Raw genomic sequence first — 12,352 nt, forward strand, 5'->3', positions numbered from 1 at the left:
AACGGGAGAGGCCACAACAGAGGGAGGCCCGCATACCACAAAAAAAAAAAAAAAAAATAGTAATCAACATAAAAAGATGCATAACAACCTCTCTCATGGTTAAATAAATGCAAAGTTAAAAAAAAGATACTGACTTGTCTATTAGATTAGCAAAGATTAAAAAACTGATGAAGCCACTGTGGCAAGGATACAAGACTTGGGTTTTAGGAGCATAAACTGTTACAATCCTTTTTGGAGGGTAATTTCAAAATTTCTAATAAAAATTAAAATGTCCTTTGATATCTATCTAATTTTTAGGAACTATAAACAAAAGTTTACAGAGTTCTATGGATAAGAATGTTCACTACAGCACTGTTTAACACTAAGACAGAAAATAGCCCAAATAAATTAGGATGCATCCACTCTGTGGCATGCCGTGCAAGCATTAGAGAATGAAGTAGCTCCAAATGTGCCCACACGGCAAGACTGCAGGATATCGTGTTAAGTGAAGAAAGCTAGACACAAAACAGTATGTATCGTGGAATTCTGCTTTTGGAAAGAACAAAAGCTCACACCAAACATCCCTTAATATGTAAGCACAGATAAAAAGAAATCTGGAGCAATGTGTACCAACCTGCTCATAGGAATTCTTGGAATGAGGAGATCATAGGGTACCTTAACTTTCTATGTTACATTTATCTGTAACATTTAAATAAACATTTTTAAATGAATTTGTATGTCTTTTATAAACAGGGAAAAAAAAAACCTCTCATAAAACACAATTTGCATGCATGTGTGTGTGTGTCTTTATGGCTACCTCACTTTAAAAGTCCAAGTTAGCTACTTCTCTTGGGAGAAAGCAAGAGTGGTCTCAAGCACAAAGTCAGTTTTCTGGGGCTTTGACTCGTTAGGTGGGATCCTACCGTGGCCAGACGTTTCAGTAGCTGGATGGCAAGACGTGGCAAAGCAGGGTCGTGTTTGTGGTAGATGTATTTGGCAAGAACAGCAATAAGGTTGTTCCCATGGGCACCTGAAGAAGTACAGGAAACAGTTTAGACACCAAAGCATGCCTGATTCAAGCTCTTAAGACAGCCTTCTGTTCAAAAAGGCTCATATATGTGAGGGAATTTACTCTCAAGTACTTGGAGGGCCAGAGCAAATCTAGGTGGCTGTATCATCCTCTTTTTTCAGTAGCCAAGGGGACAGCCAGGATTGGGGGTAAACAGCTCAATCCAATTCTTTAAGAGCAGAAAAAGAGGGACTTCCCTGGTGGCGCAGTGGTTAAGAATCCGCCTGCCAATGCAGGAGACACGCGTTCAAGCCCTGGTCCAGGAAGATCCCACATGCTGCGGAGCAACTAAGCCTGTGTGTCACAACTACTGAGCCTACGCTCTAGAGCCTGTGAGCCACAACTACGGAAGCCCACGAGCCGCAACTACTGAAGCCCATGCGCCTAGAGCCCATGCTCCGCAACAAGAGAAGCCACCTCAGTGAGAAGCCCGCGCACGGCAACGAAGATCCAACGCAGCCAAAAATAAAAAAATAATAGATTAAATTTAAAAGAAAAAAAAAAAGAGCAGAAAAAGATACATTTTTAAGAAAACAGCCTTTTAACAAATAGGTTAGGAAAACCTAACCATATTAAAGTGCCATCACATTAAAGCATGGCACTGAAATGCTAAAAATCCCAAAATGATACAGCTCGAAAAAGGTCGTAGACGTTACCCAAACGCCTACCTGAAAATGAGGAAACTGGGTCCCAAAGAGATTAAATGAGTAGTTTAAGGTCAAAGAGTAATAACAGTCAATACTAAACAGGTACCAGGTTTTACAAGTAGTAAGTTAATCTTCATTATAATCTCATAAGGTAGATACTGCTATTATCCCCACTTCATAGACAAGAAATCTGAAGCAGAGTTGTTTAATTATGTGCCCAAGGTCAAAGCTGGCTGCAGTCAGAATCTGAACCTAGACAGTCTAACTTTGAACATGTGCTCGTTACTATTATTCTGTCATCAATAGGAGACAGAGATGAAGTATGATACAGTCTTCTTATTTCTAAGTCCAGGATGGGAACTGGTGATCACTCCCAAATTTCCTCAAAGAGTTCATCAGAAAATATTGTTGACCTCTAAAAACACAGCCTGAAGTATGTACTTATGGGCAGAAATGCTGCTGAGTGGAAGAAAATTACATACCATGTTGTGTGAGAGCCTGTTCCAGGGGGGACACCACATTAGAAGGAGGTTTCAGCCGAATAACATTGTTGGTGACGGAGAATGCCAGTTTCACCGTCTTGATCAGCAGTTGGCCCTGCCCCTGGCCCTCTGCCCCATCACTAGGGTGCCAAATGGAAACCAAAGTTGATTCAGACAATATGACTTCATTCGCAATCTATGTGCTCTCATGAATTAGATTCCAACAATAATCCCAGAGTTCAACAGCTTCTTTTAGAGGCCCCAGTCCAAACTAGGAGAGAGGAGGAGCAATCAACTCCCTTTGCTATGTGCCAGTCTACAGAGCAGCCACTAGGTTATACAAAGGCTATGCCCTAGGAAGAACAAGGTTGTCTTTCTCATGCTGAAGTTCTTACAACATGCAGGCACAATAAAGATAAATGGGGGAAGGTGGCAAGGGAGGCCTACCTGCGGGGCTGAGCAGACATCACCATGTCGATGGTGTCCACGCCGATGCCCATGATATTGATCACAGTCTGTCCTGCTTCCGTATAGGCCAGGCTGCAGATGCAGAGAGACTGCAGACTGGGGGTATGACTGGAAGACAGACGTGTTCTGAGTTACCGGGGAGCTGCCAAATTTACTACTGGAAGGAAAGGGTATTGTCCAAACCTAAACAATTGGACGTTAGTGATACAGATCAGCTCTCGCTGCCAGAGGAAGTCACTCTGATTCCTTTCCTTAAATAGACCTTGCGAAACAATCTAAATGTCCATCAATTAATGGATATGCTTACTGAAATGAATCATAATTAATCCATACAATGGAATGCATGGAACCATTAAAACAAGACAGATCTATATGCAGTGGCACGGAAATAAAAGGTACAGAGTTAGTACAAGCAGAGGAAAAAACCTAGAAGATACACATTAACTTGTTAATAGTCCTGTTTCCCTATGAACATGCATAATTTTTGTAAAGGTCATAAAAAAGGTCTATGAGTGTGTGTGTGTGTACAATTTCACTGGGAACAACCTTGTTCCCATTTCATTTGCTCTTCTCTCTTCATAGGGAGAAAGGAGAAACAGCCTGGTGGAAAGCAAGTCAGAACCCAGGAGCACTGAGCTCTGGGCCTAACCAAGTTGAGTACTCTGGAAGAATGAGAGAGCTCTGCACAGCAGAAGCCTGTGTCTTCCCTTGCGGACTGGCAGCATCCGAGAGTACCGAGCTCTAGCAATCACCCGCCTCCTACCTGCTGTGCAGGTCTGTCTCATGACACAGGTTCAGTATTGCATGAATCAGCTCCAGGATCAGGCAACCTGGACTCCAGAAAAGACAGAGGAATGACGCGGCCTTGTGTGATGAACCTTATCCCAAGAAAGAGAGAAAAATCCAGGGAACCAGCAATTCCTCCCATCTTCCCTGCCCATGTTTTCCTTACCAATCTGTTCTCTCACTCCGTGGGAGTTGTACCGCCACTTGTGGTAACTCGGCAGCATCTCCTTCAGCACAAACATGACACAGGGCACCAGCCCTTGGCTCTGGGTACTACCAAGCTGCCCCTACAAGAAACCATGCTGTGAGGGTTTATGCCACTTAAAGGTAAGTCATTTTGTCACTAGAGATTTAACTCCAAAACCATAGGTCCAAAGGAAATCTGGGCAAACCTTGGCCATCAGTGGAAAAAAAAAAAGAAACATCAGAATACTCTAGTTCAACTGAATCCAAGCTGTAGGTTTCTCTAGAACAGAGAAAGGGACTAAAAAGACAATCTGACAATGTCACAAAAGGCACCTTCAAGAAAGAGAGGGATGAAGGCTAAATCTGAGCAGAAGAGAGGTCTATCTTAAACACAGAGGATATAGGACTGTTGACGATGGAGAATGTCAGTTTCACTGCCATGATCACCAACCACCCCCAAACTCTACCCCATCACTCAGATATCAGAAAGGAGATCTGACACTCCAAATTCTGTCCTAATATTACTTGTTACCATCAGCTTCCTTATCTTAAAAATGGGGCTTCTTTATAGAAACATCAATATCTATATCCCTACCTCTACATAGGATTGTTTCTGTCTTTTTAAGCATTCACTGATTGACTGACTCCTGCAGGCAGGAAGTGTGCTGAGTATTTTTCATGTGTGGCCCTCTCAACAACTCCATGAGGCAGAGATATTTATCATCCCAGTTTAGAGAGGTTCTAAGAAATTCAATACTTGCCCAAGGTCATGCAGCTAGTAAGTGGTCAACCTGAAATGTAAACCTAATTCTGACTCCAAAATCTATGCTACACAAGTATTTTTCAAAGAGAGCTGTGACCCATTAGTGGATTGTGAGATAACTTATTAGAAAACATCTGCGTGCATCTTGCATAGTAAAAGTAGTGTTGTACTGTGAAACCCTGCTTTAGAAGTAAACATACAATGTGTATCCTGGGATATGATGTAATGTGTACATATTACCCTGGGCTCTGTCAAAATAGCTTGAGAGTTGCTGCATTATACCATACAGCCTCTGAATATTAAGTAAGTTAACACAGATAAAGCATCTACTATAGAATCTGGCACACAATAAATACTTAATACACAGAAACTGTCATCACCATAACCTCAGGACAACTGGTCTAGCTGCAAACAAAATGACTACCGTAGCTGGGGGGCAGGGAAACTATTTCAGATGCTTCTATCTGATTAGATTTTACCTTGACAAGAGTGGTGATCAAGCGCAGAAAGGCAACAGTGACTCCATACTCGCCCTGGGGCTGTTCACTATTCATCAAGAGGTTTCCATACCCTCCAGCATTCATCCCCTCAGCACTGGGAAAAGACAGAGAGGCAGAGGGAAAAAAAGGTTTCAAAAAATTATAATCACAGAGCATTCTTCTTATTATTTAGATGGCTTGGGCATAAAATAGGAAAGCTCTGCAAAGGAATTAATCAAATCTAGGCTATTTAATACCCAGGGTAAGCATTAAAGACTTTATTGATATACAGCCTCAAAAGTGAAAAATCAAATAAGCATGAGGAAAACATCCTCGTCTTGTAAGCAAAAGAAAGCAAGGAGAGAATGTTCAGGTAGTAAGATGGAGCCTGTGTATTAATAACTGGTCTACCAGGCAAGCTCGAGTGGCCATGAATCAAGGAAAAGTACAGAGTGACTATGGCTTAAAAAGGGGAAGTTGAGCCTCTGGATCCAGAAACCTCTGGACTCTCTAGACTGGAAAGTTAACTCCCACGTACCTAAGGTGAATGAGAAATACCTCTTTCTCTCTCTGTCTCTCTCTCTCAGGCTTTGAAGACTGTGAACCATCAGTGCTGGCCTAAGAGGAAAGCAGCCTCTGTGCCCCAAGTCCTATCACTTCTTTTGCCTTGCCCTCATTCATTTCCAGTGAGAGGGCTGAACAGACAAGGAGCAAACGGGCAGAGAAGCACCTTTACAACTAACAAAGCTAGCTTAGATCTGAAATGTATATGGTACTCCCAGGGAATATACTCTAATCCCTAAGACCTGGCTCACCTGATCATCTGACTCATGTTGGAGACCTGGTGGGCCACGAAAGGTAAAAAGCCTGTGTGACGAAGATCAGTCCAGACCTGAGAAGGGAAAGAGTCAAATGTCCATGTGTCTTCAGGTATACACCAAGCGTGACATTTTTCGGCTGTTAGGAAGACTTGGTGTCTCACCTTTGCTGGGTTCCGGGCAGCCAGAACGGTCAAACAATTGACACAAGAAGCAATGACATCCACAGGCCGGGAGATGACGGTCGTTAACCTGGTTGGAGAACAGTGCACTGTACTCAGTAAAATGAATAATACGACTTGTTCCATCACAAATATTTTCCAGTTCTCTCTTCCCAAATCCCTCCTGGCAGCAGGGATGTGAAAACAGGAAAGCCCTCAGCTGGGGATAGATACCACACCAGGGCTGTCCACAGTGGAACATGTGCGGACTTTAGCCCAGTGGAGTTACCAGATACTGACCGCTGCAGCAGCATGTAGATGCGGGACGTGATGGGCAGGAGACAGTCTGCTATCGATAGGTCTGTACTGATGACCTTATGGACCAGATCAATGATGGGTCTGACCCGCTGGCAGTGCTGAATCACATCTGAGGGGGAAGGAAGCTTGTGATTTCAATGAAAACAATTCCTTTAAGATCACTAAACAGTCTCTGAGACCCAGATGAACAAATTATGCTAATCACAATCTGGAAGGTTCTGAATCTTATCTTGAAATTCTCTATCTTCCAATTCCTCTAAGCATGTCCATTTTTCTTCCCACAGAGATGTCTCCCAAAGCTGACCTCACCTGCAGTGGAAACAACATGAAGCAGCATTTCAATCTCACAGGTGAAGAGGGTCCAGCTGCTATAAGAGTATTCCCAGCGTACCAGGTAGGCCCTATCGTCCAACATTACTTGGCCCACAGTGCCTTGAGGTATGCGAAGGTTGGTCTGACCCCCTAAGGAAGGGAGAGAGAGAAATTAGTCTAATAGGAAGAGGTGACTCCTATAACAGACAGCAATATTTAATCACAAAGAGATGCATAGTTTCTCTTCCTAGTATCCAACACTGCTACAGCTTTTTCCATTAAAAAGAAAAAGAAAAACAAACCCCCTCTCTTGTCATTGGAGAAGTGACTCTTTCCATGTGTCTGAAAAACAGCTGAGTGCAGAGTGATTTTCCACTCAAATGATGACTACAGGAAGACCACCTTATGGGACAGTAGGTACCTGGGTGACTGGGTAAGTTGGTAATGATGCCGAGATTAGGACAGTGAGGTTGTTACCCTTAGACACTGCCAGTAGGAAAGGAAATTGCTACAACATTTTTCTACAACTGAATTTGACATTACCATTCAAAACTTTTTATTATTTTTTTAAATTGTGGTAAAAAATACATAAAATATACCATTTTAACCATCTTTAAGTGTTCAGTCCAGTGGCGGTAAGTACATTCACATGGTTATGCAACCATCACTACCATCCACCCAAAGAACTGTTTTCATCTTGCAAGACTGAAATTCTATACCCATTAACCAATAATTCTCCACTACCCCATCCCTCAGCCCCTGTGACCACCATTCTACTTTCTGTCTCTGTAAATCTGACTAAGTACCTCATATGAGTGGAACAGTGTTCTTTTGGGACTGTCTTATTTCATTTAGCATCATGCCTTCAAGGTTCACCCGTGTTATAGCATGTGTCAGAATTCCTGTTCTCTTTCAGGCTGAATAATATTCCACATTTTGGCTCTTAGGAAGACTTGATGTCTCACTTATATATACCACATTTTTTAAAATCCATTTCATCTGTCAGTGGACATGCATTTAAAAATTTTATTGTATACACCTTTTTACCCACAATCCCACTTTGGGGATTCTATATACTAAAAATAAAAGCACTAGTATAGGGCTTCCCTGGTGGCGCAGTGGTTGAAAGTCCGCCTGCCGATGCAGGGGACACGGGTTCGTGCCCCGGTCCGGGAAGATCCCACATGCCGCGGAGCTGCTGGGCCCGTGAGCCATGGCCGCCGAGCCTGCGCGTCCGGAGCCTGTGCTCCGCAACGGGAGAGGCCACAACAGTGAGAGGCCCGCGAAAAAAAAGCACTAGTATATAAAGGTATATGTCCCCAAAGCAGCATTGTTTATAGTGGCAAAAACCTGACACAGCCTAAATGTCCTCTGGAAGGGAAAAGATAAAAAATTATGGGACATCAAGAATAATTACATAGTTACTAAAAAGAATGAGTCAGATCCACATGTAATAAAATCAGTTTGCAGAATGAATTTGTGAGAGAACACAGAAATGTGCAAAAGGACACACACCAAACTCTTAACGTTAATCATCTGATGGAGACAAGTCTAAAGAGAGATTAGCTTTTTAAAATGTATCTCTGCATTGTTTCCCTTGTTATAATGAACATGCATTATTTTTGAAGTAAAACAATCTAATGATGGAAAAAAGTGAGAAACTAACTAACAATTTATCAGCAAATCAACAAGCACAGTGGAGAGGAGAAGGACCTGCTTTAAAGGCACACATGTGAAATAATAAAACAGCAGTAAGGTCCACACAGAGGCCATGGAAAAGAGCCAACTGAACAAGGGTCTGCCTATCTTACCAAGAGGGTAAAGGAGTTTGGGTGTTTGCCTCCGCCAGAGAGTTCCATCTTCATGGGAGATCACATCATGGGGCTTGTGCTTATAAAGTTCATTGTAGAAAGACATCTTATCCAAGAAACTATACACCTGCCAACACACAGAAAAAAAAACTCAGCCACACATTTACCAGGGGGACATTTAAGGGGTCTTTCCCATCTGCTTTCCTGCTCTTTTAGCCAGACTGTGTGGTGAGCCAGACTGTGCTGACTCTCAAACTTCTTACAAACCCATCCCTGTGACTCTTCTTAGACTTGCCTCTGCACTCCTTGCCAAATCCTTATTATTCTTTAACACCCAAGTCAAGGCCCCCCTCACTCCATAGAGGGTTGCCTCTCCTGAACAGTATGGTCTTTACCACTCAGATGACATTAGTTACATACCACGTGGCTTTATTACTTATTTCTTAGACCCCTTACTCCCTTCCATCTAGATACTAAGGGACTTCACATTTTGTCTCACTCCCACAATATCTACAATAGGTACTTAATAAAAAGATTTAAATTTAATTTTATAGAACTGATGCACTATCTTTGGCATTTTTCATTCAACCTCAGACTAATTCTTGCCATGGCAATGAAATTTCAATGTGGAAAGCAAAAAGGATTCCTAAAAAACATCTCCTACTCTATTTAGGCATCTAACTGAACAACCTACCTTCTTGGCAGTAGACTTCCCTGATACGAGGGCTTGTAGCAATTGCAGGAGTGGGGAGAGGAGATGGGGAAACATTCCACATACACTGTCTAGAATGATCCCAAGACCAGAGGTTGGCTCCTAAGATGGAAGAGTAGAAGTCACCGACCTTCACATTATCCACGGATTAACACACCTCTGAACTGCCCAGCAATCATAAGGAAGGTAAAATTAATCCTTTCCTTTAGGCAGACATCATTCCTCTCTAATAATTTAAGACTTCCACGTTTCCATTGAAAAAGGCTGTCAATAACTGATTGAGTCAGGACCTGAGGAGAGACCATTGCTGCCTCCAGCGACCTCTGCCGTCCTCTCCATAGGAAAACACCTTTCACCTGTGCATGACCTGTTTCCACTAACGTGAAAAGCACCCACAACATGTCAGCAGATAGCACCACACACACGAGCAACACATCCTCAATCTGAAATTTGTTTCCCACCGGCTTCTCCCTGGAACACTAATTCTGTAAGACTGGATAGCATCTCAGGAAAAAGAGGATAAGATATACAGGCAAATCAGTCAGGCCACAGTTCAAGGGAAAACAGATTTATTCATCAGCTGGACTTTGAGACTTGAGGCCGTCAATGGTAAGACTAAGTACTGGCGAGAAATTGTTCTCTCCAAAGCCATATTCTTACTCTAAACCTGTTACAATATTCTGAAATTCCTTAAGACACAATTACAATCACCCAGTGGTAAGTTCAGGAGTTATAGCACTACTGGTGCCTGAGACTCTCAATGTAAAAAAAGACTTGATGGGTAGGAGAGAGAACACACTGGTTAATAATGTGGACTAGGGACTCAAGTCAGACAGAACTAGATCTTGATCCTGACTGTCTAGCTGTGACTAGGTTGGGCAAATCACTTCACATCTCCGAGCATCACATTTCCTCACACGCAAAATGGTGATGATAATAATACTACCCAATCCATAGATTTTTGTATAGATTATATGAGAAAATAGACTTAAAAGCTTAGTATAAGACCTATCACAAAGTAAGTGTTTAATAAATTCTTCTGCTACAGAGAATACCATAGCATGGCTCCCTCTGACATACTTACTGTTCCCCAGAACAGTTCTGGAAGAGAAGGGTCTGCCAGGACTTCACATGCTGTGTCAATTACATCCTGTTGGGGAGGGAAGAAGAAAATGCTTATTTTCCCTAGTTGAACCAGTCCATCTTTTTTTAACTGTATCCTGTTAAAATAAAAACATGAATAATACCTTCATATAGTATGTCAGAAAGAATTCTGGGATTAAAAAGTAAGGGATGTAATCTTAATCTGTTGTATGATGTTAGGCAAATTAACCTTTCTGAACTTCAAATTCTAAAATGGTTGAAACTATTATCTGCTTCACAGTGTTGTCATAAGGATTAAATGAGATAATGTATGAGAAAATGAACTGTAAAGTTTAAAATGCCACGTAAATGTGAGGTACTACTAGATTCAGCTAAACTACGCTCCTAGAGGTCAAGAATAACACCTTTTTAAATTTTTCATCCCCAGCACCTGGCACAGAGTTCGGCACACACTGGGAATCTAGTGAAGGCTTGTGAAATGATTTATTGAAAAAATTCCAAGTACTAGGACACCTGTAACACCAAAATGTTAACACCAATCCTCCAGGCATATAGTAGGGTCCAAATATGTCCAGAATTTTGGCAAAGGATGCAAAGCTTGTTCTATGCTCCTAGAGCTTTGGAAATTGATTCTTTCAATTAACACCAATTTCTTTTCTCTCCAGTGATAAGAAATATTCATTTTCATCAACTTAATCAATTTCCAAAATAAGTCACTCATCATAAATGAATACAATGACTTAGTTATAAAGAACTCCTCGAATATCATTTCCCACTGAAAGGAACCAGGGCTCCTTGGAGAAATGGCAGATTCCAGGTCTGGGGCAAGAATCTTCTAAGATAATCCTGTAAGATTTTGTCATATCAGAAAGCAATAGAGCTATCAAATATGTAAGGGAAATGTCAAACAGATTCAGAAGCTAATCTGAGAAAGCTCTTACTGGCCAAAGATGGGGCAACCTGAGCCTAAGAATACTAACTGCAGAAAAACAACAAACAAACAAAAAAATGAAAAAAGAATAATGACTGCAATGAATTAAAAGAGCTAATATGTTTAAATCCATGAGTTCACAACACCATGTAAAAAATAAAAAAACCTCAGGATATATATATATATTTTTAAATACTGCACAAGAATATTAGCATCCACAGCTGTTTGGGACAGATGCACTACAGAGCAAAAAAAATAGGTTACAAAACAGTATATACATTGTGATTCCATTTCTAGAGAATTATTATATTTTTATGTTTGGAAGGGAACACATCAAAATGTTAACATATGTTATCCTGCAAGGTGGGATTACAGTTTTTTCTTTTTATCAGCACTTTCTAATTTTTTAATCATTAATATGCATCATTCTTATAATATAATAAGTGGAAAATAACAATAAACAAATCATACTTGAAGTAAATGGGTCTGTGTTGTATCAGCTTCAAAGGGGTATCTTAGGAAGATGACTGCGAAGCGGGGCAGTGTAGACAGTCTCATGAAAGCCAGACACTGACCTGCTGATTGCCCAGTGTGTGCAGCTCCAGCGAGGTCAGAACAAAAGAAAGGAGTCCATAGACACACATGCACGCGGTGCTAGTGGTACACTGTAATGACAAAGGAGTCAGTGGGTAATTCTGAGTAACACCACTCTTTTCTAGACTCAGCACAATCCCATCACGTTAATATGGTCTCTGTAAACAAATGGGAAGAGAACCTGAGGCTTCATAATTCCTAATTTAGTCCCAAAATCAGGAAGACAAAGGGAGAAAAGAGAAAGCAGGAACCATAAATATTACAACATAGTCAAGAATAACATCAAAAAGGAACCATTTTCAAAATGATCAAAGTTTTTGTGGGGAAGAAAACCACCTCCAGCCTACAAAAAGGATAGAGTCTCTATTTGTTGGTATGAATGATGCAGCTGCCTGAACTGTCACTGACATATATCAACCAGTGCCAACAAGTTGACTGAGGTTTCCTTTAGCATGTCGAAACAAGCTGATTAAACTGTGTCACTCAAATTAAGTCCCAACACAAGACTCAAGAGAATTTCTAATTCATCCTGTACAGTTGAATGAATAAGCCCCCTAAAAAGATTTCTCCAGTCATCATGACCAAAGCTATCTTCTAAGAGATACTAAGTGGCGCAGCATAACATACTGGCAAAGAGTCAGACATAGTTCAAACTGTATCCACCATTTACTGCCAATTTATTGTTTCTGTGGGCAAATTCCATCTCCCTCAGTCTCAATTTCCTAATGTGTA

General features: G+C 41.3%; 1 protein-coding gene across 2 annotated transcripts in view; it reads right to left on the bottom strand.

The window, feature by feature from the left end:
* NUP188 (nucleoporin 188) overlaps positions 1 to 12,352 on the bottom strand; it is a 46,851-nt gene that overhangs the window by 11,277 nt on the left and 23,222 nt on the right. For both annotated transcript variants that reach the window (XM_024126142.3, XM_007103772.4), the window contains exons 12-25: positions 11,602 to 11,691; positions 10,076 to 10,141; positions 8,974 to 9,093; positions 8,280 to 8,406; positions 6,466 to 6,618; positions 6,139 to 6,265; positions 5,842 to 5,929; positions 5,675 to 5,751; positions 4,860 to 4,974; positions 3,598 to 3,718; positions 3,409 to 3,475; positions 2,625 to 2,753; positions 2,178 to 2,317; positions 903 to 1,009 (exon numbers count right to left, since the gene is read on the bottom strand). In XM_024126142.3, coding sequence (XP_023981910.1) covers positions 903 to 1,009; positions 2,178 to 2,317; positions 2,625 to 2,753; positions 3,409 to 3,475; positions 3,598 to 3,718; positions 4,860 to 4,974; positions 5,675 to 5,751; positions 5,842 to 5,929; positions 6,139 to 6,265; positions 6,466 to 6,618; positions 8,280 to 8,406; positions 8,974 to 9,093; positions 10,076 to 10,141; positions 11,602 to 11,691 — 1,527 coding nt within the window. The remainder of the gene's footprint in view (positions 1 to 902; positions 1,010 to 2,177; positions 2,318 to 2,624; positions 2,754 to 3,408; positions 3,476 to 3,597; positions 3,719 to 4,859; positions 4,975 to 5,674; positions 5,752 to 5,841; positions 5,930 to 6,138; positions 6,266 to 6,465; positions 6,619 to 8,279; positions 8,407 to 8,973; positions 9,094 to 10,075; positions 10,142 to 11,601; positions 11,692 to 12,352) is intronic.

Source organism: Physeter macrocephalus, chromosome 13, assembly GCF_002837175.3.
Source record: "Physeter macrocephalus isolate SW-GA chromosome 13, ASM283717v5, whole genome shotgun sequence".
Classification (NCBI taxonomy): Eukaryota; Metazoa; Chordata; class Mammalia; order Artiodactyla; family Physeteridae; genus Physeter; species Physeter macrocephalus.